Below are 27,309 nucleotides of genomic sequence, written 5' to 3' on the forward strand. Positions count from 1 at the left end.
GAATAACATAGAAGGAAAGACTTATAGGCTTGGATGAGTTTTAAATTAAAACTTTTTCAAGATTTTTTGTTAAGACAAGAACATAATGTTCAAGAACATTATTATGTTCTTAATGAATTGTAGCTTCAAGTAGGAAGATTGATGTGCACGGTCTGTTACCATGTAGTGGACAACTGTAAAATTGCTTTGTTGTCTGACTGTTGTAGTTACCTGGAGTCATTTAGTACGATACCTTTCATTGTAAGAATACTTTTGGTTTGGAGTACTTTGTTTTTCTTCCTCTTAATGGCTGGTCTTTCATGTTTTTGCACCTATAGGTAAAGAATATTTTAGCTGTTATTCAGTCCTGAAGTGCAGCTCACGCTAAATTTTCATTTCCATTAATAATGGGTTGCTAGGCTCTGTGGACAAGTCGCAAGATAAATTTGATTCTAATTCTAGCTCTGGGGTTAATTAGCTTTGTTGCTTCACATCTACATGCATCTGTTCTCTTATATATCAAGCAAGAATGGAGTAGTTATGATAGCTATCTAAAGAGGTTATTTTAAGACTGAATGCCACTTTTTCCAATAATCTTTTTGAGGGGGGGAATAGGGAAGATAGGAACTCTGGAAATATGCCTGAGCTACTATGAATCTTAAGGCATTTCCTCCCATCCCCCTACTGTAAACAAAGTGAGTTTCCTAATTTCCTTGGATTTTCTCTAAACTTCATTTAAAACACTACTTTTCAGCATTTTTTTAATGTATCTAACACTTAAATGTAGCTATTTTCCCTTTTACCAAGTGTGGCGGGTTGGCCCCAGCTAGCGGCCAAGTACCCACAGAGCCACTCGCTCTTTTCCTGTCTTCCAGTGTGAGCTCATCCATGAGCTGCAGTCCCTTTGGGCAGGTACCAGCTCAGGCATCTCCTTATCCCTAGGCCACAGTCCCTTCAAGTGGTGTACCTGCACTAGCATGGGTCCTCCATAGGCCGCAGTCCTCAGAGTGGTGTGCCTGCTCCACCATGGAGCATGTCTACTCCCCTGGCTTTTTTATTCCCTCTGTTCATTCCTCTGTTCCCTCTTTCTCTCCATTCACTTGTTCTCTCTACGTTTCCTCCTGTCCTCCCTCTCTAGTGTTTTCTGTCCTTTCTTAAATATATTTTCACAGAGGCATCACACCTAAGCCTGATGGACTCAGCTTTGGCCTGTGGTGGGTCTGTTGTGGAGCCAGCTGGAACTGACTGTGTGTGGCACAGGGCAGCCCCTGGTCTCTCTCCATGGAGGCCATCCCAGCGGCCACCCTACTACCAAAAACTTGCAATTTCCTCCCAATACACAAGGCCATTATAAACGATCTAGTTGTGGAAATCTGTAAATCATGACTGTGGGGCTATGCCTATGGGTTCGAGGGGCTCTGACCTTTGAGAAGCATAGTGAAAGGAACAGCTGCACGTTTGGCTGTGGCACTGTAGCAGCAGCTAAAGGGTGATGTGATGGTTAGGCATAGAAACTGCTGAATACAGGGTAAGGGGAGAGACGAGTTTGGTCTTTGTTTCATTCTGATGTAGTTGCTACAGAAGAAACTGCCCAGTTTTGGTGTCTGGGCATCATGGGAAATGGTGATGGCAGGTTGGATGTAGCTCATAGATGTATCATAAAAATGATAAAGGGATTAGAAAATAAATGTTAGACTTACTAGAAGTAGAGCTTACGTGGATTAATTTATTGAAGAGAAAAGCAAAGGAGTGACTTTACCACTGTTCAGAAATACCTGCTTGGGTAAGAGGAAAAATGGGTGTAGTAGTTTTGCAGTTAGGTAGACAACAATGACTGGTTTTAAGCTTGAGCCAGACAAATCTAGATTAGAGTGCACATCTATAACTGAATTAGATGAATATTCCTGCTGCCAATCACTAGGTCTAAGTTAGCTACTTGAGCAATGGACTTATGCCAAAATAGAAACTAATTTTGAGAATGTTTGTGACCTGTTGCCTTAGCAGTGACACTGGGCCATTAAGTGCTTTTTCTGAATATAACTAGATGACCACAAAAATATTATGAAAAGGCAGTATAATGATGAACAGAGCCAAATTTAGACCAGTGGATCACATTAAGTGTTAGAAGGTGAATAATGATAACCTGGATTGTTAAAAGAGAGGTGGTATTAAAAATATTTAGTAGTGGAAAATAGGAAGAATTATAAAGCAAGTTTCCTTGCAGCTTTTCAAGCTTAAGGAGACTAATAGCTGCAAGCACTTCTGAGACCTTAAGGAGAATGCTTCTAGTATGTATTAAAAAACAAACCCACACCACACAAAACAACCAAACACAAACCACCCCTAAAACCTTACACAGAAAGGTGTTAAGTTCACCAGAGTTCCTTATATCAGTAGGCAGGACTTACATGAAGTAACATTTAGATTGTCAGAAGTATATTGGTATCATTAACATTTTTCCTTGAATGCATTTGTACTTTGGTAGAATGAGATGCTCTTTTAAAATTTCTTACTGTAGAAGGTGGAAAAAAATATACTGTAATTGTACCATAAAATGAAAAGATGAAAAAATGACTTCTGAATTCCAAAACTAAGCAATAAACCAGGTTGTGGGACACTTGTAGCATTTTGTTCGGTGATGTGAGCCTGGGAATCCTATTATTGTCTCTTTTTAAGGTATTTCATTTACTTCCTTGCTTGTTCTGTTGCATCCTTTTTTTCATTCTATTTTTGTCTTCAGGTCATTTTCTGCTTCCTGAAGATGTTTGGAATTTCTTATTATGTAGTCTTTCTCTTCTTTTGTTCACATCTTTCTAGTAACAGCCCTCCTTTAGCTTTTTCTCTCTTGCCTCTTTATAACCTAATACAGTCACAGCTGTGTGATTGACTGTAGCACCTTCTGGCATCACCTTTGCAATAAATGTACACTCAGTTATTTTAGAAGATATTATTTAAACGCTTATTTTTAAATAATAGCAGAAGATTAGAATGCCATTTCAGGTATGTTGTTCACCTTGTAAATTGCAAACTTGCCCTGTTTTGCTGAGCAGCAGTTTGTGTATTTACCATGAGTTGCATTTCATCATACAAAACTTCAACCTGAAAGTTACGTGCTGGCACTCGCACCTAACTTTTTTATGTGTTTGACACATGATCTTTCTACTAAAGATTACCAGGTTATTCTATTGCTTCAAGAGAATAAATCCCGTGTTTGCCACATGGTGGTGCCAGAGGGTAAGTAAACCAATGTCAGCAAATTGTTGAATGAGCTTTCCATGAGCAAGAATGTAAACTATTACACAAGTGCCTTACAGATAATAGGTTCTTGTGGAACTTTGATAAATGTCCTGTGGATATTAACATTTAACCTTGTGGCTATGTATGTCATTTTACACATCTCCAAGTAGAAGCATGATGTGAATTTTTGAGGATAAGGAAATTATGATGATGCTGATGTATGGCAGTAGGTAATGAATCTAGCCTGGAGAAGTCTTCCATAAAAAAAAAATCTTTATTACAAATACACTTGAATGTAATGATGGGGAATTCAGTATCAAATGTTGCTATAAATACGATACAATTGGAGGAGTGCTAATAGTCTTTTCACAGAAAGTTGTCTTACTGTGCAAGCAGAACTTTTAACACTAATTTTTGATCTACATGTGACCATTTACTGTTACTAAATTTTGTTTTTAAAAAAATGAGGGAGAAAGGAGAATTACATGATTCTGTTGCTAATAGTTTCACTTTGTTTTCCTTTAAAACTGTAGTTTTCAGTATTTTTTGTTTCATTATAGTTTTGTTTAGAGGTTTACGTATCGGTAGTTCATGGCAGGACAGGGTTGTGAGACTTCCCGATCTGTTACTGCTACATATAATAATTATGATCCTTTAAGTTGGTGTATCTTGTAATGATGTTTTTGTGACAGGTATGTTTGCATCAACACTCCAGTAAAATCAGTTGAAATACAAATCCTTGTTTGTGACGTGAATTAATTAACTCCTTTGTTGTGATGTGAAATTTGCTAGTGGCTTTGGAAGTTATTCTGGTTTCTGCTGGGATAGAGTTAATTTTTTTCCTAGTATCTGGTATAGTGCTGTGGTTTGGCTTTAGGATGAGAGCAGTGTTGATAACACACTGATGTTTTAGTTGTTGCTGAGCAGTGCTTACACTAACTCAAGGACTTTTCAGCTTCTTATGCTGGCCTGCCAGCGAGGAGGCTGGGGGGGCACAAGGAGCTGGGAGGGGACACAGCTGGGACCGCTGACCCCAACTGGCCAAAGGGATATTCCCTGCCACGAAACATCATGCTGAACATGGAGGCGGGGGGAGGGCTGTGATTGCTGCTCGGGGACTGGCTGAGCATCAGTCAGCGGATGGTGAGCAATTACATTGTGTGTCACTTGTTTTGTATATTCTTTCACTGTTGTTGTTATTTTCTCTTCCTTTTCTGTTCTATGAAATTGTCTTTATCTCAACCCATGGGTTTTACCTTTTTTTTCCGATTATGTCCTCCATCCCACTGTGGGGGGAGTGAGCAAACAACTGTGTAGTGTTTAGCTGCCTGCTGGGTTAAACCACAAGAGATTACTTGCTTTTCTTCTTTTCAGTGATGAAAAGATAGGTAATTGAGTGGTGTAACATTTTGTTGAATAAAAAAAGAATATGGCAAATATTTAATGAGTATTAAAGGTCTATTAGTTTCAAAGGAAAGTTTCATGTGTATTATGTATCATGTTTATTTGCTTTTGCATTCCTGATTGTGATGATTCACAAGTTTTGCCCATGTACTCAGTAAGTGAGAGAGACCAGTGACATTACAGAATGGGAACCATAAACCTTATGTAAAAAATCTGTGGGCTTTATTTCACGGCGAGTAAAAGGGCATGAGCTTTTATTTCTGTAACTGTAATGCTAGACATCTCTAGTGTTGTTAAGAAGCTCTTTATTTTACAGTGTCACTATGTTAGGAGTGTTGGAGAAAAGCTGTTTGTGGCAGCAAAATGCTGCTTTTTTTGGGAAAAAAAAGTTGAAATATTTCTTCTGTTGTATGGTTTTGAGTAACAGTATAGATTTTTGTGAAGCTTTGTATGATCACCTCAGAATAATGTTTTTGATGTTTAAAAGCAAAATCAATTATTTCAGTTGAAGGTTTACATGAACACTTCTTTACTGTGAAACTACACATGATCCACTGTCAGTTCTTGAAGGAAAGATACAGCTTTAACAGTATAGAAGGCCTAAAACTTAAGAATTGAGGCTGAAAATTTTCTTTTATGTATAACATACTGTTAAGTTCTGAATGTGGTATTTTATGTGTAGTCTTCTGGCATGTCATGTGAAGATATGATAAATCCACTGTACTTGAAGTTGTGGAATGGCACCTGCTTATCCCAGGCCTTGCTCGAGTCTGTTAGCTGCATAATTGGGCAGTGCACAGGCACCTTTCTTCTGCTATCTAAATTCCATGAGGATAAGCACAGCTGTAAAGCAAATGAGAAGATTCGTACTGAAACCACTTGAAAATTCCGAAAGCGGTTTCTAATGAGAAATGAAACCTAAGAATCTTTTTCTTTGATTCTATCTCCAGTCTTTTGGAATGGAATAGATGCATAGTCTCGTGGTGCCCCTCTGAAGTCTCTAATACTTGATTTCTTTCTTGTGGTTACAGTTTGGGCACTTAAAAAACTTGTGATTCATTTTGGAGTTTTGAACTTCATGGCAAACCATTGCAAAAGTTGGTGGCAACTTGTTGAAAATTTTGGGAAGGAACGTCAGGAAGCTCTTGCTCCACGGCCCATCAGAGGGCTCGGAAGAGTCATGCTAAAGCTTGACAGTAAGGTATTTCTACTTACTTCGTTAAGCAACCTGAAAGTTTGTTTTATTATTTGTTCACTGTATGCTGAGACGCTTTAATTATGAATTAAATGTCTGTCACTAATGTCCTCATGTAAAACTATATCTGTTTTATGGTGTATTTTAAACTATGTCTCTTCTGTCACCATTCACACTTAAGTACATGTTTAAACTTCGTTAAATGATGACATGCAAAGCTTGATAGAAGTCACTTTTTAGACATTGGGTTAGCTTTAGAAGATTCCTTATCTGAGTAAGACAAACTTTTCATGGTTCAGTCACCTTAGCTGATTACAAAGATTTTGAAGTTAAACTTAATAAGCTTTAAACTGAAGGATGAATCATTCCTACTTCTGTTGTAAAAACTTAATTTTAAAAGGAATTCATTTTATTCTATAAGTAGGGCCTGAGCTAGTTTGAACACATTTGTTTATACTGTGTGGAAGTATAGCTATTGGAACACAGTTGCATGGTGGTACAGAAGGGAGGCTTCCCTCTGTAAGAGAAGAAATATGTGGGATAAGGTATTTGGCAAGTGCCATAGAATAAGGCTTCTGTGCTCCCCTCCCTTCTCCTCCACTCAAAATGTACCCACATTTGCGTTGCAAATTGCAGAGTGAGGAAGCTCCATAAAATTTATGAAGGCTTCTGGCTTCAGAATTGTAAGTTTTGACTTAACCTGATAGATTGTTTTGCTTGTAGTAGCTATGCCAGTGTGTAAGAACGTGCTTCCTGTGACTGTGTTGTTGAAGTATTCTTTGCTTTAGAAAAAGCCATTACCTCAGAGTTTCTATAATTGAAAAGCTGAACCCTGCCAGTACATTTGTCAGAGCATCTCTACCTCAGCAGATCCATCTGCAGTTTATAGCTCTGAATTCCTACAGGAAAAGGAAGAGCTTAAGCCCAGATGTAATGGGTAAACAGCTGTCAAAAGGTCAACAAAAACTTTAAAATGGCTGTAGGAAATGAGTAACAGTTTCACAGAGTTCATTGAGGAAGAATTTGAAAGAAGAAAAGCCTTTCAGAATACAACTGAGAGCAAGATAAAGGGAGGTTCCAAAGGTAGTGGGAAGTATTAACATGTTACGATAAAAGCTTATGTTTATACAAAGCTGGTCATTAAAAGCTTTTGTTTTGTAAGTAAGAAGACTCTCAAGACATGATACCGTATGTGTTCTATGTCATGAGCTGTCAAGTTTAGTATCCCTGTCTTTTCTCCTTAAAGAAGGTAGGGTTTTTGTCGTAATGTGCAGCAGAATTTCCCACTCTTCAGCGTAAATGTATTTAAGATAAGTTTATATTCATGTTGTTCTTGTCTGAGCAAAAGAACAGTGTTGGTGCAACTAATTTCTCCACACCCACCCTACCCCCAATTTTTTAGATGATGGTCATATTCCTTTTGAGTCTGTGCTGTGTGTATTAAAGCAATTCAAGCTCTTCTAGCCTTTATAATGCTACTCTGCATGATTCTGTTGTCCTCCTTTGTGCCTATTCTAATTACAGTTCACCTGGCTTTATCATGGGTAGCTGGAATGATATGTGGTCTTCCAATGCTTATCACACTAATGCTTTCATATCTCTTAAGTTCTACTGGATATGCTTATTCTGTGCATTGTAGGATCATGGATGCATCTTATGTCTGAGACTTTGGGAAGCAATGCCATAGGATATTGGCAGTTGTGGTTTTTGTGGGGACAGGGAAAGGAGAGGAATGAAAATGACATCCTTACAAGTGTTGGTTTTTTTTTTTTTTTTAGAAAGGATGGATGAGTTGTATTTAATTTTGATTACCAAACATTTTGGCTTCAGTAGGTACTGTTGAAGAGGAGGTGAAAATATGCAAACACTAAAGAGAAATTCATGGAGTAAATTATTACAGATGACCTTTTATGTGAGTGTGTCAGAAAACAAGATCACTTCCTTTGCAATTAGGTGTTTAATTTTTTAGTATTTTATTTGTACTTTCTTTTCCTGGGAGCTGAAGCTGCTTAGTGATTTTCTTTCGTTTTTGTATAGAGTTAATTGGTGGCTGAATATCAGCATCAGGATGTATTGGGGCTCTTAGCTAAGTACAACAAACCACTAACAAGGTCTGTTTCACACATGTATCTAGTGGTACTACTTGGTCTTTCTAAAGCGGTATACCCAACAGTAATACTAGTTTTGAGTAAAAGGTAGTGAGGATGAGGAAAACATCTTAGAGTGGCATGTCTTTTTCTCCCAGACAGAGTTTAGGAGGCTAGTGTAGATGATCTGGAAAATAATCCATTGTGAGAAGTTATGGGACAGTACTACTCATGCATGCGAATCTTTGAGCTTTACTGATTATGCCTGTTTTTAAACAAAAGCAGTAAGGAAAGAACTGCTGCTCTTCTTTCCCGCTACTGATCAACCTCTTGTTAAATTGGAAATGCAGGCAAATTTGAACTGAAGAGAAGTTCTGATCAAGAGGAAAGAAAGTAGGGCATTGCTTTTCATTTTCTTTATAAATAGTAGGTCAAGCTGTGCCTGTGTAGAATCATAGAATCTTTGAGTTGGAAGGGACCTTTAAAGGCCACCTAGTCCAAGCCCCCTGCAATGAGCCGGGACATCTTCAACTAGATAGGTTGCTCAGAGCCCTGTCCAACCTGACCTTGAAGGTTTCCAGGGATGGGGCAGCTACCACCTCTCTGGGAAACCTGTGACGGTGCTTAATCACCCTTACTGTGAAAAATTTCTTCCTCATATCTAACCTGTTTTGGTGGCCTTCCCCTGGACCCTCTCGAACAGGTCCTTGTCTTTTCCTGTGCTGAGGGCTCCAGAGCTGGATGCTGGACTCCAGGTGTGGTCTCACCAGAGCAGAGTAGAGTAGGGGGGCAGAATCACCTCCGCCAACCTGCTGGCTACGCTTCTTTGGATGCAGCCCAGGATATGGTTGGCCTTCTGGGCTGCAAGCACATATTGCCAACTCATGTCCAGCTTTTCATCCACTGGCACCCCCAAGTCCTTCTCAGCATGGTTGCTCTCCATCCCTTCATCCCCCAGCCTGTATTGATACCGGGGGTTGCCCCAACCCAGGTGCAGGACCCTGTGCTTGTCCTTGTTGAACCTTGTGAGGTTCACACATGCCCATTCCTTGAGCTTGTCCAGGTCCCTCTGTATGGCATCCTGTCCCTCAGGTGTGTCAACCGTACCACTCAGCTTGGTGTCATCTGCAAACATGCTGAGGGTGCACTCAATCCCTCTGTCTACGTCACTGATGAAGATATTAAAGAATACTGGTCCCAGTACAGACCCCTGAGGGACTCCACTCATAACCGATCTCCAGCTGGACATTGAGCCATTGACCACCACCCTCTTTATGTGAACATCCAACCAATTCCTTGTACACCCAACAGTCCACCCATCAAATCCAGATTACAGAAGTCCAGATAGACATTGGTACCTCTTCCCTGGCTGTCTTCCTTTTTCCAGTCTCCAGGGACTTCACCTGACTGCTGTGACTTTTCAAATATCATGGAGAGTGGCTTGGCAACTACATCAGCCAATTCCCTCAGGACTCTGGGGTGCATCTTATCAGGTCCCATAGGCTTGTGCATGTTCAGGTTCCTCAGGTGGTCTCGAGCCTGATCTATTCTTCCACTGGGAGGGACTTTGCTCCTCCAGTCGCTGTCATGCAGTCCATCCCCTCGAGAGGTGTGGGAAGAGAGACTGCCAGTGAAGGCTGAGGCAAAGAATTTGTTGAGTACCTTAGCCATCTCCTCACCCATTGTTATCAGTTTGCCAGTCTTGCTCATCAAGGGGGATATTCTTTCTTTGATCTTCCTTTTCTGGCTGACATAACCCGCAGAAGCCTTTCTTGTTATTCTTTGCATCCCTTGCCAAGTTCACCTCCAGCTGCTCCTTGGCTTCCCTGACCCCATCCCTACACAACTGGGCAACGTCCCTGTACTCATCCCAGGACACCTGTCCCTGCTTCCACTGCCTGTGCATTTCCTTCTGGCTCTTTAGTTTGACCAGCAGGTCTCCACTCAGCCATGCTGGCCTCTTGCCTTCCTTTCCTGATTTCTTACACCTGCGGATTGAGAGCTCTTATGCTGTGTGGAAAGCATCCTTAAAGATCTGCCAGCACTGTTCTGCTCCCTTGTCCCTGAGGGCAGTTTCCCAGGGCATCCAATTGACTAACTCCCTGAAGAGCTGGAATTTTGCTTTCCTAACATTCAGGGTCCTGACTTTATTCTTCGCCTGCCCCGTATCACTCAGGACTGCGAACTCCACCAGTGCATGGTCACTGCAGCCCAAGCTGCCTCCAGTCTTGACGTCCCCAGTTGGCTCACTTGTTTTGGTGACCAAGAGGTCCAGTAGGGCATTCCCTCTGGTAGGGCTGCCTGTTACCTGGCACAGGCAGTTATCCTCCATGCACTCCAGGAGTCTCCTGGATTGCCTACAGCTCGCTGTGCTGCTTTTCCAGCAGATGTCGGGGTGGCTGACATCCCCCAGCAGGATGGGAGCCTGCGAGCACAATGCCTCCTGTAGCTGGAGTGAGAAGGCTTTGTCAATAGACTCCCCTTGGTCAGGTGGCCTGTAGTAGACACCAACCACAAGGTTCCCTTTTCTGCCTTGGTCCCTGATTCTTACCCATGAGCTTTCAATCTGCTCATGGCTGTTCCTCAGAGACAGAGGAAGCCTGTGCATATGAAGCACGTGCAAGCCTGCTTTAAGTATGGGCTATGGAAATAGGATGTCCTTACTATATCCTGTAGTCCCTGCTTATTCATTTGTCCAATGGAGCCAACAGATGCAGCAGTTCAGATATGAGAGACTTCCTGGAGGAAAGAATAGGGAGGTTTCTGTTGTCATCCGTCAAATCATCATAAAACTTCATAGGTATGGTATCATGCATTTTCTTATCAACAGTTAAGACCTATTGGTTTGCTTCACTGATATTTTTTTTTTAACAAAACTGTTGTCTTTTAATATGGTGATTGTAGTTTTAGTTTGATTAGAGTTTGTGAGGGAGTTCAGCAGCATAGGCAGTTGTTCAGCTGCATACACTAGACTTTTATTAATTAGAATGTGCTAGTATTTTGCATGCATGCTTTCTGGTAGACCTCAGTGAATCATGTCGTTATTATATGCTTTTTCTAGGTATGGCGTACTAGAATTTAGTATATGGAGGACTGTAATAGGTTGTTTGGAGTTTGGGTAAAGTTAAGGTTTGGTTCTTCTGGTACCAAGTTTAGTAATTAAAGTGAGCACAGAAAACAGGCAGAATCTCTACCAGTGCATACATTATTCTAGGACATACTTCCATAGACATGTAAGATCTTGTATAAATACTTTTCTGATAAAATACTGGAAAAGTGGCCTTATTAATTTTGTATGACTTGGAAGATTAGAATTAAGCTGTAGCCTATTTTTAAATGTAGATTAATTACACTTGGAGAACTACTTAAACATCAGTATTGGTAAGATAGTAGGCAGGTAGAACCTCCCAAATGTTTTCTTAAACATTAATAAAAAAATTACTGTTATTTTTGACATGTTATCATCCAATCCCAGGAGGCTGAAATGATAGAATAATACCAAAGAATTCCTTTCACATTCTGCTAAAATCTCAGGCTAATACTAGAGCTCTAGCTTCTCTTGTATTCCGGCTGCAAAGTGGAGAAATACAGCCAGGAGGTTTACATTTTTTCAAAATGAACCTAACGTATAGCGGGTTTTAATATGCAGAAGTAAAGTTAAAGGCAAAAGTATGCTGTTGAATCAGTAAACAACATTATCTTTTTTCACTGATAAATTATTCCGTAGGTGAAGAGGTAAAATAGAGAAAAATTCTACAGTGTCAATATGAGGCTTTTGAAGTTTTGTCATTGCTTTGCATTACTGTGATTCTTTCCATGAGTAGTAGAAGCTATTAAAACTGGGTGCTTTGTGACATATTTTATTTTCATGTTTCTTTGTAAGTTTGCTTCTTGTTTCTGATAGAAGTTAAATAACATTCTGAGATTTTTGTAAATACGAAATGTTCTAACATTTTGTTTTCATTGGGAGCGAATATAATTTCTGGCAACTGGTGAAAACACTAGATGTATTGAATGTTCAATGATCTTGTTTTCAGGGAGAAAGAAACTTCACTTATTTGATCTTAATCTCTAACACACATGAACAACATTAAAGCTTTTCACTGCTGTGACTATGCTGCTGATTACTAATGGTTACAATAAAAAGTATAGTCCTACAGAAACTAGATCCTAAAATGGGTGTACTTGAGCAGTATGGGTGAGAATTTGTAAGGAAAAATAACTGTAGTACAAAAGGAGAAATTGACTGTTGAAGTGCAAAGAGTCTTCTGCGCAACCAATAAAATTCTATGAAATCCGTACTTCTATTTGATCTACAATTTCCTGTTGCGTGTATATCAGATTTAATTACGTATTTGATGTTGTGCCAGTGAATGTCACTGTTGTAATATGAATGTGGTATTAAAAAAAAAAAAATTTTGTTTTACAGTGGTTGCCGTGACAGAAGTGTTTTGAAATACATAGTATATCAGCTGAATGGGAGTATTAATGCAATAAACGGGTATCTCATGAAGTTTTGGGGCTTCAGTAAAGTGCTGCTCTTGGTCTACTTTTACAAGCCCTGCTCTGAAATCTGAAATGTTAGCTCTCAGTATAATTAAGCTGGAATTGCCCAGATTATGCTGATAGCTCTGTTAATATCATTAAAGTTGTTCTTGTTTGTTATATTCGTCTTTGTTTCAAAAAGTGCATGTTAATAGTAAACTCTAGATTCTTGCATTACAAGTTGTTATGATCTTTTTCTTCCTATTGCAATTTACCTTTGTGTCTGGAACAATTTCATTTTCATTCTGTGGATGACTGCCTGCCTCTCATTGCTTTTTTTTTTTTCCCCTCTCTATTACTGCATTTTTCAATAATTTTCCACTGTGTTCTTGTCTTCTTTTCCCTTTTCTTCCATCTCCCCCTGCCACTGACAAGCTGTGGCACTGGCTTAATAAGAAGGTAAATAAACAGAAAAATTGTGATTCCAACTAATGGATTCTGTGGCTTTTGGGGAGGTTTTGGTTTTTAGTGGGTGTTTTTTGTTTTTTGTTTTTCAGCATGAACACTCCTTAACATGCCGTGCTGCTTAGTTTTCTCTCCTAAGTGTCTTTTCCAGCTCTTGATATAAGCTACTGAAGGTCATATAATTCTACCTGATCTCTTGTCTTGTACTAAAATGAATGCACATGGTTGAATCTTTTGTACATTAGCCTTTCAAGTGGTAGTTTGATTTAGTGGCCTTTTGATTTAAGACCAGTTGATTTCCACCTCATCCTCACCTGTATTTGTAACAAAACCTGTTATCTCCCGGACTGGAGAGTTGTTCTCTGCTCAGAGAAAGCTTCAGTTAACTGAATAACATTGGAGTGGTGAGGGTGAAGCACAGCTGAAAAGCTGCAAATGTTAAGTGCTTGCAAATAGTACATTGACTGGCTTCAGTCAGTGCTGTTAATCTTTTACTTCTGAAGTGTCCACACGGCCTGTGTACTCAGTGGTATTCCGTGTAGCAGGAGTGAAATGAGAATACTCATGGTCTCAGAACTGCTGAATCTAATGACAGTCTTAGGGGAAGTGGGGACTAGTTTAAAAAAAAAAAAAAAAAGGCAGTTGGTGTAGCTAGAATAATTTTTCTTTTGTGCAGCTTTTAAAGCATGTGATGTGTTTTATAAGAGATGTTCCTCAGTTCTCATGGTTCATCTTAGTCTGCTAGGGTTAACTATTGTTCTTTGAGGTTCTGTTGTCCTAAAAGAAGTTAAAACTGATTCAATCCAAGTTTGGTCTCATGTGTGACTGAAATCTGGACAACTCCTCAGTGCAGTGGCATCTCTCTGGGACTTGAGCAGTGTCATTGCTTCAGTCAAGCACCAAGCTGAAGAGGAATGCCTGTAGCATGTGTACGCCTGCAGGATCTCAGAGTTTCAAAGATGAAAATCTAGTACGTTATTAAAAAAACATGAAAACTAAGTAATTAAATGGAAGACAAAAAATCAGATACCATTATCTGGAAATGGGTTACGCTTCCAGCAGCAACTTCTATCCTCACCACTTCGGTATTAGTGGGAGAGTCAGAATGACTACTATGGTTTTATATACGACCTATCGTTTCCATTCAGTAGCAGTTACAATAGAAACTATAGGTCTCCCTTACATGTTGTGAAAGACACCTGAAATACTGTCGTTCTGAACGTTGTTGAAAACAACCAGAACAGAGCAGAGCATGCAGGCTGTGGGTGCACTGGCACAACTCTCTAAAAGGTTCTTGTAAACAAAGAAATGGGGCTGCACAGCTGGTATCTGCTGTGGGTGGCAGATAGGGAATAATGCTGTGCACAGTGTCCAGGCTGAGGAACTATAATGAATTCAGAAAGTTTTATCTTCAGTATAAGATACTGAACATCAGTATCCTGGTGTGCTCAGAGTTATGTGATGGGGGGGCTTTCCGGGTTTCTGAACAAGAGGCTAGAGTTGCTTGCTTTATGATTCAGTTATAGTTGTCCACTAAGAGGGCAAACTTTGAATGTTCTGTTGCTCTTGAATATAGTTTGGTTGGCTTAAAATTACATTTTTATTTCCGGACTTTGAAATGTTTGTGTTATGTGAGTAACTTATGATTAGTAAATATATGCAACCGTAATGCTTCAGAAGAATTTTTTTGATCAGGTATTGGTTTGTTAGGACAGTTCAGGGTGAAGGGCTGAGTTCAGTGAGCCAGAGGTGAAAGTTTAGTCTAACTACTTCTTTGCTGGCTCAGAGTTTGTCATTTGTTTGTTTGAAAATTCATGTATATAGATGAATTTTTTCCTTAATATTGTTAGGTTGCAAAAATCATTTCACTGTAATTACTTTGAATTCTAAAATGTTTGTATTTTATTCTTACTTTAGAGGTTTGCATTATTGGGCAAAACCCTGTGGATACAGTTTCTTAACAAAGGTTTTATTAGTTGCTAGGAGCCATTTTTGAAAACTGCTGTTTTACTTTACCGTTTCATAGGAAGAGATCCTGGAAGTCCTGTAGTGTTACATGCAGTGCTGACTGCTGTGAATGATAAGCAAGCAGTAATAATATTATAATCAAGATGTGGAAAAAAAAAAAAGGGGGGCAAAAAATACTGTGCAAACTGTATCAGGTTCTTGCAGATTTGTTTTGTTGGGTTGGTTTTTGGTTTTGGTTGTGGTTTTTGTTTGGTTTTTTTGAATAGTAGAGTATGGTTTATTTACTTTTAAATGTCATTAGAAGCAAAGAAAAGAGGAGATTTGTAATATAGAACACTGGATGCAGTTAAAAGGTTGCTTCCTTTGCACCTTTCTCCTTTTTGCTTGTCTTTGAAGGGGAGTACTTGTGAGAACACCAAGATAAATTTCTAATAATCCACCAAGAAGATAAAAACACATCATCTAGAGATGGCAGAGCTTGCAATTATGGTTGATTATGGCTGCTAGTGATAAATATTAGGTTTCTTTCTTCTTGTGCTAAGAGCTTCTGTCAAAGAGCTTCTTGAAACTCTTTATCAAACAAGAATAGTATATAATCACATAGTTTAACATGTTATATGTAGCTTAAAATGTAGAATAACTTTAGTTGGTCTAGCATGGTTTGTTCTTGATAACATTGTGTATGGGAGGTGTCTTTAGAAAGAATTGCTAATTCTGCCATTGCTGTTGGAGGCAAACTGGTATGAGTAGACCTGAGACCTCATATATTCTGTTCTCTATCTTTTCTAATTTAACTATTCATCTGACTCATTTCAATGTAACCCTGAGATGTGTCCTGATTACAAGCTTCCCCTTATTCTCATCAGATGATATTAAAAAAGATGATATCCTCAAATATTAGCTGAAATAAAAGGAAATGTCAACAAGTCTAAAAAAGGTCTTGAAAAAAATTGTGGAAGATAGTGAAGAAGGAAAAAAAAAAGTCCTTTTTGGTAATTTCATGTAGGTTTAACTGAAAATGAAGTAGATGTCCAGGTATACTGTGTGGATAATGCAATAGATAAGAACATACGAGAAAAACTAGTGTTCTGATGGCTATGCAGTGTGAAACACATGAAAATATGAATTCATAGATGGTAATGTATCATACTGCATAACATGGAGAACCTGCGTAGGTAGAAGGATTCCCAGTTGTTAAGCATGAGCAATGCAACTCATCTGAAAAACTTTTTTTCTACAGTGAGATGAATTTAAAAAAATTTTTGAAAAGGTTGATATCTTTCCCTTCAAAACTGTGACAATTAAGGATAGTTTTTTGTGGGCAGTCTTATCGCAAATCAATAACGTTTCGGTTTGGTTTTACAAGTGTGACCTTCTGTAGCTTAGGAGCCTGGCTTTCCTTTACCATTGCGTAATTTTGGACGTCGTGGCAGCATCAACTTCTTGCTGTTGACTAACCTTGACATTAGAAGCTTGGAACTGAATTTAAAACTTCATGGTCTCTGGCTAATGGCTAGTGCTTGGTAGGCATATGTTTGTCTTTTGTGTGCATGCCCATGGTACAGGGAGGTCTGACAGGGTTGGAGTAAGAGCAAAGTCTGGACCTGACTCAGTGGTAAGTACAAGCACACAGGGATTTAAGAGCCTAGCTTACCTGCAGTAACACAGCACCTGTGCATTTAGCATGAGTGTGCAAAGGTGAGTGCTTCCTAAGGAAGTATTGTAAATACTGGGTTCATGTAGACGAAGGAAGGGAGGTTTAGTAACTTCTACAATACTCAATACAATTCAGTCTTCTCCTGTGATTTGTCTGTACTGGTTGTATGACTTGTATCTCCTTACGATTGTGGTGAGAGATGTAATTGCAGTACCTCTAGGCATACCAGAGTTGGCTTTCATCTAGCTTGCTTGGGCTACCTGCCCAAGTAAATAAACACAAGATGGCCTTGGATGGCTGAGACTGCTTTCCATACTGGTACAATGTCAGTGCTGCCATTACTTTACTGGCTAGATTAAAGATAATTCAGGCTTTACATGTGCTGCAGCTGCACCTCCATGGCAGTGTAGGCATACTCCAACCCACAATAAGGAGTGTCAAGAAAAGATCCTCTGTTGATTGTGTTCCAGTTCGGAGAGTCCTCATCCTGATCTTTTGGAGATTGATCTTCCAGTAGTTGCTACTGTGGTGAAACACCTAAAGCGTCCAGCTTCAGCTGCACTGAGATTCATCTGTTGCATACCACTCTCACTGTCATTGAGGCTAGCATTTTTGGAAATCTCTCACAGTACTTCCCATTTCTTGAATTCAGTGAGTCTGATTAAGGTGCTATATATAAGACTAACTAGTGGATTTCTTTTTATCTCTTAACTTGGAAAGTAAATAGCAATTAGTTTGAACTTTGTTAACAAGGGCAGCTTTAATTTTAACAGCTTCATTTTGAAGCCTGTGCTATGAAATTTCCATCCCCTGGCCATCCAGTGTTTTTCAGTGATATTTTTGATTTCTGACCTTTAAAACAGGGACTTCTATTTCTTGCTTCTCTTGCATAATTCTTAGATGTCTCTGAGGCTTGGAAGGGCAAAGCAAATCCTGGTTTCAGTCTTAATTCCAGCCCCATGTACAAGCTACTCAGAGTTCTTCAGAAAGCTGCAGTACTGCTACAGGCAGGTAACCTCCCTCTAGCACTGTCAAGGCATTTCTGATGGCTGAAATATTTCAGCAATGCTGAAAAATACTAAAATATCTAAGACAATAGATTTTGCAGATTTCTTCAGGTTCTCTGAATTCCTTTCTGCAGGTCATAAAATAGTGCATGATTTGTTACAAAAACTTGCTGGCTCAACACTTATTTCTTTTAAAAGGATTTTGCTTCCTTCAGTGTTCTTCATCTTTTGGAACAACCAAATGATGAATATAATCTTTGTGTTAATTTAGATCAAACAAGGAGCTGGTTGTAAAAGAACTTGAGTTTAAAAATAATTGCTTAATGTACATTAACTGCTCAGATGCTACATGATGAGCACCAAAAAAAAAAAAATCCTTACTTTTTTTCCGAATAGGAGATAAAACTTCAGTGTTAGCCTATTCAATCATCACACAGCAGTCTGTAAAAGTTACTTGTTCTGGAACCAATTTCACATATAGGGATACAGTAAATAATGAAGAAACAACTAATGTAAGCAATCAGCAAGCATGTTAGTAGCTTTGTAGGATCTCTAGCTAAAAAGTTACCAGCCTAATCGCTGAATATGTAACTTGTACTCACTTGGAAATACTGCACATTGGCTTTGACCTCCATTCTTTTAAAGCACAAATTTTACAGCTGTACTTCTGTGGCTCCTTTCTCTTGCAATAATGCCAGATGGAGTAGAAATAGCCTTGGTATTTGAACCATAGAAGCTAGAAAAATTTATTTGGTCATACTTGCATGGGCTTTCACAGCTTTTGATGACAGTCAATTTGTGTATGAGACGAAGCTCAGCTTGCACTATTGTAGCGCTCTGCATAGTCACATGGCTGAGCAGTTTTATTGTTTTGAATGACATTATCAGAATTTCTCTGATCTTAAGTGGTATCCTTACTTGTTTATAGACATGTACAGAATGGGCCTTTCCGTAAACTGACAGAAGAACATACACGCCTGTTTCCTGCATCAGTAGGTTTAGCTGATGCATGTTTAATGCTGAGCATCCTTTCAAGATTGAAAGTGGATAAAAATAGTTGGGGCTGAATAATTGGCCTGATATTCAATAATGTAGAAAACCTCCAGACCCGTTTCATTTCAGATGATGATGAGTAGCTTTAAAAATTCAGTTATTGCAGAAATGCCTCATTTGTCATGTAGATAGCTATTAGCTCTTCAGATTTGAAAGTCATGGTTGTACTTTACAGTATACCTTGATAGTTTCCAAGTCCTGTACAGAGATTACCTGTAAGTTTTCAAGTTGCTTAAGGACAAGAAACAAAGACAAATATCTAGGTTCATAGCTGACATGACATAGCTGACAAGAATGCTAGCTTCTTTAGGTCTAGTAAGTAAATGTTGAATTATTGCTTGCTTTGCAGAGAGCTTGCTGTGTCTTGTGGTAATGTGTAAATGCTGTTTGCAAAAATCACATGTCATACCATGACCTTAATCATGCTAACATTGCTTGTTAATTGTTCATCTCCAAGCTTGGGCATAAATGCTGTTTGATTAGAGCCTGATTTTTGCACCCTGATTGTAAATAAGGATACAAATACTGTCATATAGTATTGCTTTCATTAACGATTGATTCATATGCTGTGATTTGTTTTTTCTTTTTTCTGCACAGATGATCGTGTGGTTGGAGAAAATGCTAGATAAAATAATCAGCATTTTCATAATATTTTTGCTAGTGATAGGAACCCTTCTGCTAGCCCTGCTCCTTACTGCAAAGGTACAGTGTGCTAAGGAATGTAATCATAGAGCTCATTTTAAATGCTGAATTAAAGTTACTGATATTTATGCAAAACTATGTAACTTAAAGAATTTTTTGAAAAATGTAGCAGCTACATGCTCTTGTAGTTGAACTTGTTACTGTTCCAAGACTACTTATATATAAAAATCTATATATTTCTGTTTATTTGTATTTATATGTTTATTTACATATATGACAAAACTAATATAGAGACATTTGGAAATAGGAAATTTATTCTAGTAAAAGTATTACTAGCTTAAAAGAAACAGATTTGTTTTGCATCCTGTTACACTTTTCTTGTCAACAGCAGAGCCACTTAAATTTTTTTTCTTTATAATTTACCTTGCATCAGAAACATTTGCAAAATGCTTAATGTATATTTGTCAATTTGTTTGTGTAATTGCCTATAATAACCTCCTGTTCTGAGTTTTAAATGTGCTGAGATTCATGATCACATGTACTCTGAAATTGATTTTTGATTTGTGGTTGGGGTTTTTTTTTGCTTACCAGAAGAGGTCACTCATGTACTTTTTTTCCTTTTTTTTTGTATTGGTTTTATTTTGTTTGTTTTGGAGCTGTGTTCTACTTGAAACAGTCAATGGAGATTGAATGTTTGACTTGAATACAGTTACAGAACAAAAATCAGTGGGTTCTGATGTCAATTTCCTTTTTCCAAAATGTAGGCTTATATATAATGTTGAGTACTTAAAATTGAAAGATTTAAAAGTTGTGCAAATGCTCCTGCCTAAAGCTTCTTTATATTCATAAAAGGAACATTAAGATATTTATAAAATGTGTCTTTTATCATTCTTATTTAAGAATTAATTTGGTGCAGCACCTCATAGCATGGTTTGTCATGTTAGAGCTGAGCATTCATTAATTTTTACACTTCTTTGATCCATGGCTTAAAAAGATCTAACTGAACTGTGCTTTGTATTTTAGTACTTCCCTTGACAGCACTGCTGTATTGTTAGAATTTTTTCCACTGATCAGATAAGGTTTAAATTTCCATTTGCTATTACTTGTCACACAGTGTGTGACCAAAATTGTCAGAACAGACATGATTATTGTTGACTGCCTTTTTGGGTTAATGGCACTTCATTCTTCAGAATGGGTTCTTCTGCGTTGGAAGAATTATTCTTTAATGTACCAACTGGTAACCACCACCACCCCCCCCGCAAAAAAAAAAAGAAAGACACTCTGAATGTAGGAAGAGTTCTAGTTTGCATTACATAACGTTTCTCCTCTCTATATTTAATTTAGGTACATCAAGAGAGCGTTCACATGATTCAAGTCACAAGCAGCTTGATCAATGAGACAGTAGCCAGTCACCCAGAATGGGCAAAGTAAGAATGCTGAAGTTAAGCGAATAGTATAGGGTGGATGAACAAGCTTCCAGGTGCTCTTATGCATAGTTTTTAATTTAAAAAAATCACCAAGGTGAATAGAAATGGAGTGACTGTTGCAGGCAGATGTAAAAGCTAAATTCTCAGGCAGCAGTAGTGTTTATGCATTACTCTGGAGGACTGTTGGTGTATAAACTTCTCTAGTTACAGTTCTGGAGAAAAATATGCATAGCAAAGAGAATAAAGAGGTCAATATTCTTTTTCCTTTTACCTGCAAAAGAAAAGTAATGGCAAAGAAAGCTCTCTGTGGAAGGTTGCAGGGTGAGGGCTGAATTATTTTTTCAATGTGGAGAGCTTGCTGTAGAATGCCTTTGAGGGACTAGGAGTTGAAGAAAATTTTTTTGGAGTGAATTGAAAAAGAGTTTGAGTGTGGAAAGAATGATGAGTGGGGAGAATTTAGTTAAGTAATTAGCAGAATTTTAGCTAAAATTTTTAATTCCAGAGTTTGCATCCAAATTTGAAGCATCCAAAACACTATCTTCTAATTCATCAGGAGTAAGTATACCTCTTGTCAAATCCATCAGGTTTCGCTAGCTTTCAGAGCTTGATGCTCACATTATGTTCAGAGGTAAATGACTGAAATGTCTTAGAATTCCAATGCAGAACATTTCTGAAGGGTTATACAGACAGAAAAGCTTCCATGTTGATCTTCAGTCAGGTGAACAAATGCAGAAGTTCTATTTCCTGAATGCTTTCTTGTTTTGGAAGGGCTCCAACATGTGCCATTGAATCAAGATGTATAAAGAAAGTGTCAGAATGCTGGTAACTCAGTAGGTCCATTGCTTCAAAGTGACAGGAATCCCTGAAGAAATTAATGAGCTGGTAGTTTGGTGGGGACTTTGAAATAACTTCTGCCCAAACCTGATGCTTCATCTGGTCACTTTTTCATTGAAACTACATTAACAATTTACATTCAGTTTGTAATTCAGAAGGTTGTCTTTGCAGCTAGATGAGACTACTTCATATAGTATTTTCAGAAAACGAGCACACTAGGAAAGTTTCTAAGAATGTAATGTGAATAGCATGCATACAGTTTGAAGAGCAGATCTCTTGAAAAAGTTGCGATACCAATTTAACTAACGTTTCGGGAACCTTGGAGAATTCCGAATGCAATGATGTGCCCTAGATTTAATTGTGCTTTGCTTATGAGAAAGTCTGTTCTTTGATATGTAGAAGGACGTACTCTAGTGTAGTAAGTTTATATGTATTTAACCTTAGCTGTTTGTTGTTGTTTCAAAATGTTAATTTGTAATGTGTTTCATGTGTAATGAAATGCATAAAATACATAGTGGTTAACTTTGTTTTCCTCCTTGAAAAAAAACTAGCTGGCTCCCAGAAGCCCAGGTTATTCAGAAGGCACTCAATTCAGCAGCTAATAACGTATACCAATATGGCCGAGAATGGATTACACATAAGGTAAGAGTGAGCTCCCCCTCCTTTTTTAATGTTTTCATTTCTCGTATTTTGTAAAAGTAAAAAGAAATAAAAAGATTTTTGGCAGTGATTCTTTTCTGTGTGGTTAACCATTGTGTTGACAGATCTATTCTTTCCACTTTCTAGTTTGTGAGCTGAAGGAAGTGATTACAGTAGTCTTTTCTGCTCAGAGGAGTATTTATTTTTAAGAGCTGAAAAATGTGTCATTGTTTTCATAAGATTGTCAGTGAATATGCATCAAATAAAGATGAGTAATTTTTTTCATCTGTCTTTAGCTGTCCAGTTGTAGGCAATGTAGAGTTATTTTTTCTTTTTCCCACCAGTATTCTAATTTCTATGTGGGCTGAATGTGATAGATTGGATTTTTAAAAAATTATAGTTTATTTATTTAAGTTAACTTTCTTCAGGAGAATTTGCCAAGATTCTTATTTATACGTTTTGCTATCTAGGACGTATCTCAAATTATTTGAAATATTTACTCTGAAGATGATCAAGGATTTTGGATTAAGCATTTTAGAAACAGCATTAGTTTCTCAGTGCAGAAAGTCATCCTCAGCTTAGTGCAGCAGAATAGTTTTTACAGACAAAAATCTTCATGTTGTGAACCATATTGTCTGAAGTGTGTATTCCATACTGATACTCAGCTTTTTTAATCATTTGGTTTTGAGCAGTGCCTTTACTGACAGTCTTACGTGATTCATCTACCTTGGAGTTCATCAGTAGATGCCAGCTTCATTTTGTCCTGTATAATAAAAGATTTCTATACGTTTCAGCTCCATAAGATTTTAGGAGAAAAAGTGAATAACACCGCTGTGATTGAAAAACAAGTGCTAGAGCTCTGGGACAGGCTTTATCACTCTTGGTTTGTGAAGGTGGGTAACTTATTTAAATGGTATTTATATAAATAAATATAAGCACTATCAGCGCTTTGAGGTAATTAAGTATGCATTTCTGAGAAAGATTAGCAAAAAGTTGGAATGCTGAGTAAAGGTAATAATAATAAAAACTTGGTAAAAATTTCAAGTGTGTAAGACAGATCATTCTACAGTCATAGTTTGAGTACAGTCAGAACTATGTCCTTCACTTAAGTATTTATGTATGACATTTAATTTATGCTTTGCTCACTTTTTATGTTTAGTATTTCATAGTTTAGAACTTTCTGTTGATTTTCACGATCTTGAGGGATTAGGAACAGGATTATTCTGCATGATTTGTGTAAATTTTATTAATCTGAAATGTTAAGAAAGAAATTATCCTTTCACTAGGTTTCTTACAATATGTTTTTGCCAGCTGTACTAGCCTTCCTGTAATGGGTTCTGCACACTGAATCTTGAAAAGGTCATAAGAGTTAAATAATTTTCATGCTGCCAGTGCTGTTTGCATTTTAAAGGGAAAAGCAAGCAATTCATTGGCCATGGTGCGATGGAAATACTGAAATCCAAAGTCATACCCCTGAAATACTTCTCTATATTTAAATAATTGCAATTACAGTATATTAACACTTCTTTATATACAGTTGTATTTAAAGTACCTCCAAAGTTCCAGAAAGATCTCTGTATTAAAAGAAGTAAGAGTTTCAGTATAGAAGTCAAAATAGTAGGGGAAAGAATCAGTTTCTTTTTCTGACAAGATAATGCTGTAGAAGAGCATGTGGAGAGATAACATGATGCTGTTGAGGAATATGGGACCACTGAGGAGAAATTAAAGCTGCATCTACAGTAGATTCTGCTGGCCTTAAGCACTTGGGAGTATTCAGGGTTAAATGCTTGACCAAGAAAAGCGCCTACTTTTGATACAGTTTTACTGATAAACCTGTTGCTTTTACTAATATAACCTGTGTGTCAGATGGTCTGTAGCACTGTAATCGTTCAGTAGGGCTCTGTGTCACTGTGCGCGCTGCAGGAGTACTTTTGTTGCTGCAGTATGCAGCACAGGTTGTGTCTGTGTTGTGTTATGTGATTTCTTTCCTGCAGATATTATTTGAGGGAATACTATGAAGCTTTTTTCTTGTAGATACTCTTCTGGTAGGGTAAGAAGCAGCTTTCTTAGTGATTAAAATGGCAGAAAGTCTGTCTCTGAAAACAGAGCTAGAGGAACAGAGAATAGGTTCTTAATACAGTTTAGAAAAAAAGAAGGCCTATTGGGAGGAGATTTTTGGCTACTCATATATTTCTGCTCTAAATAAACTGTCAGCTCAGAAGAAAGATCTCTGTATTGCTGTGGATTATTAAAGGACATTGCTAATTGTACATCATAAAGTGTTATAATGCATCTACAGAGAATTGGTAATAAGCAGAAAATTTAATGCTCTTAGATAAATCAGTCCAGAGACTTCACTTGGAATACTACTTGCCATGTATGCCAAAAAAGATACCGTCATTTTGTATGGTAGGTAAGGTTAAAAGTGTTTGTACAATTCTAAGAGAAGTAGTGGGACACTTTTATATAAACATGAGAGCTGAGAACTCGAAGTCTCTTGCTATTAAAGATTAGGATGAGATCTGTTGTAGTCAATGGGTTTGCTTAGACTTGCTTACAGTAGAATTTTGCCATCCTTCTCTGAAACACTTATTACAGTCCCAGACTGAATCAAACGGTGTCATGCTAATTTGTAATCTGGTCTGATTCAGTTGGACAGTAGGCAACTTCATAATTAGGGTGAAGCCACTTAAGGAATTAGCTGTTGTGGTTATGGCCGTTTCCTGTTGTCTTACTGTGTTGCAGCTACAAAGCCGTGTAGTCAGAAGTCCTCCATGCTTCCAGTTTTAGCTTTTAGCTTTTGCGTGACTGGACATTGCCAGTGGAGAAGTAGACACTAATTGTGAGAAAACTATTAGTTTTGGCTTCTACTTGTATTTTGCTTTGTGGGTTGTACTGGGCAGAGTTGTATGTTGCAAACAGTAAATTATGTAGGCAGTAACTGAAATCATTACCTCTTTCATGTGCTTTCATAAAGAGCAAGATAGATACCATTGTATCAGTCAAGCAGTAAAGCTAATGTTTAACTCAGGTAAATCAGTACACTATACAGAACTGTAATTATATGGGATAATTAGCTACGAATTTTTTGTCAGATTTTAATTTTTCCAGTGTACAGACAACTTCCAGGTATTTTGTGAGGATGCCAATTAAAGCAGCTCTAAGTGTTTAGATGCATGTTGGATCTGTTCCTCATTAAGAAAACATTAGTCTCTCGCTTTCTTATATCTAAGTTATTCAGATGTCTTTTCTTTATGTCTTTGTCTCTGTAAGAATGTAACTCATTCGGGAAGACACAAAGGCCACAAGTGGCACATAAACCGTCAAAACAGCTGGCTTGGTGATATTCTGGACTGGCAAGATGTTGCATCATTTGTTCATGATAACATTGAAACATTTCTTTCGGTATGTATTTTTTGCCGTTATTACCACAGTGGTCTCATTATAACAGTTCCTCCTTGGACTACCGCAAAGGCTGTGGATTCAAGTACATGGAAAATGATGAAAGCACTGTTAGTGTTACTTACGGTTACTTAAGTAATTATTATAAGCCTACTTAGGATATAACCATACTACAAACAGAACTGGTGGTGATGAAGAAGCCCTCCTGATTTCAGCATCTCCATTAATACTAGCTTCTCAGGCTGCTTCTCGAGAGAGGTTGTTACTGTAGGATTACCTGTGTCACCTGCAAGCTGGTTTTAAATGCTTTCTATTATGTAGTCTTTTCCTTTTAAAAAAGAGACTAATTTGTCTAGATTATAATTGAGGAAAGTATTGACCAAGAGGTTGTGAAAACAAAACTTTTTTTTTGTAGTCTTACTTTTTTTTCTCCAAATTATTATTCACTGGGTTGAAAGCTTATTTCTCTCTTCTTTTATGAAAGTTCTGCAGAGAATGAAATTAATATTTTACACTGTGTGAATTCCTGAATTAATGCACTGGACCTTTCACCTCATGTGGAGAAAAAAGAAAAAGCATTGAAAGCGATCCAAACTGAGGCAACTACATTCCTCTAAAAAATAATGTTAAGTCTGAAATGCTTAATATACAGAGTCAATCCTTGACATAGTTCATCTTTGACTTGAGCTGTTGTCATAAACTAGAAGTTATTACTTATCCATTTTAGAAGAATATTATTTATACCTAGCTCACAACATAACGTTTCTGTGGATGCAATTAAAGCTAGTATTTGCCTCGAGGCAGTTCTTGGTTTAGACTGATGGGCATGTGTGCTTTTTCTGTCCTCCCTCAACTGCTGCTTAAATGGTTAACGGTTTCTATCCTAGAAGATGATGTGAGTCAAGAAAAAGTTTGAAACTTTTTACTGCAGTGAACCTTTTTTCAGTTAATGGTGCAATTTGCTTAATGCTTTCTCAAAGTTGATCATGCATGCTTGCGGCAGAGTTATAAAAATGCACAACAGATCATAATTTAAAATCAATGTGGAGTTTCCCTCTAAGCAAGAGGGAGAGAAGGAGGAGAAACTACGCGACAGGTGCTAGCCATGTCATTTACAGCATTGCTGCACAGTGCTCAGAAACCATGATGTGTGCTTCAGTAATCTAAATAGGCTAGAATAACGCAGGAAATAGTGTAAAGTGAATAAATATTTAAGACTGAAATACATTAATATTAAATTTTTCATCTAGCTAGCATGCTTTGCTTTACTTCTAAAATCTGGTTTAGAAGTTAAGGAAAAAAAGTGCCATCAGTCGACTTGCTTTCCTGTTTATTTCCATGAACTCATTTTTTCCCACAGTTGATTGCTCATCAGCTGTGGGAAAACACCTGTCCTCTTTCTCCATACACTCATGTCCTTAATGACAGACTGTAAACCAGTCAGCATAGTATATAGCTCCAAATCCTGCTTTCACATCCTTACTGGGCAGTATTTTCTTTGCTGGCTTTCTCATCCACAATGCATTGCATAAATACTACTCACACTGATATTTCAAATTAAAATTGATGAAATCATTGTTTCTGTGCTTGTTTAGGCCTTCAAAACTTGGAGATGATGAAAATAAGAGTAGTTTTGACTTAAGTCTGGTGTTTCTAAGCAAGTTGCTTACCTACCTTAGGATACAATGGCAGCTTTATTTGGGATTTATTTTTTATCAGAGCATTAAAATCTTTCTCTTGGTATTTTGAAGAGGAAGAATAAGGTACTCGAATGGCATACTGAATTGGGAAGGATCAATATTTTAAATTATGTGGGCCCTTTTGAGGG

At 37.8% G+C, this 27,309-nt stretch overlaps 1 protein-coding gene across 1 annotated transcript in view; it reads left to right on the top strand.

The window, feature by feature from the left end:
- TMEM245 (transmembrane protein 245) overlaps positions 1–27,309 on the top strand; it is a gene marked incomplete at both ends in the record, with an annotated part of 83,423 nt that overhangs the window by 19,062 nt on the left and 37,052 nt on the right. Inside the window, 7 exons of the mRNA XM_081996610.1 lie at positions 5,652–5,821; positions 12,823–12,846; positions 19,135–19,239; positions 20,524–20,606; positions 21,992–22,082; positions 22,874–22,972; positions 25,353–25,484. Coding sequence (XP_081852736.1) covers positions 5,652–5,821; positions 12,823–12,846; positions 19,135–19,239; positions 20,524–20,606; positions 21,992–22,082; positions 22,874–22,972; positions 25,353–25,484 — 704 coding nt within the window. The remainder of the gene's footprint in view (positions 1–5,651; positions 5,822–12,822; positions 12,847–19,134; positions 19,240–20,523; positions 20,607–21,991; positions 22,083–22,873; positions 22,973–25,352; positions 25,485–27,309) is intronic.

The sequence above is a fragment of the Phaethon aethereus genome, assembly GCF_964289735.1.
Source record: "Phaethon aethereus genome assembly, chromosome: 2".
Lineage (NCBI taxonomy): Eukaryota > Metazoa > Chordata > Aves > Phaethontiformes > Phaethontidae > Phaethon > Phaethon aethereus.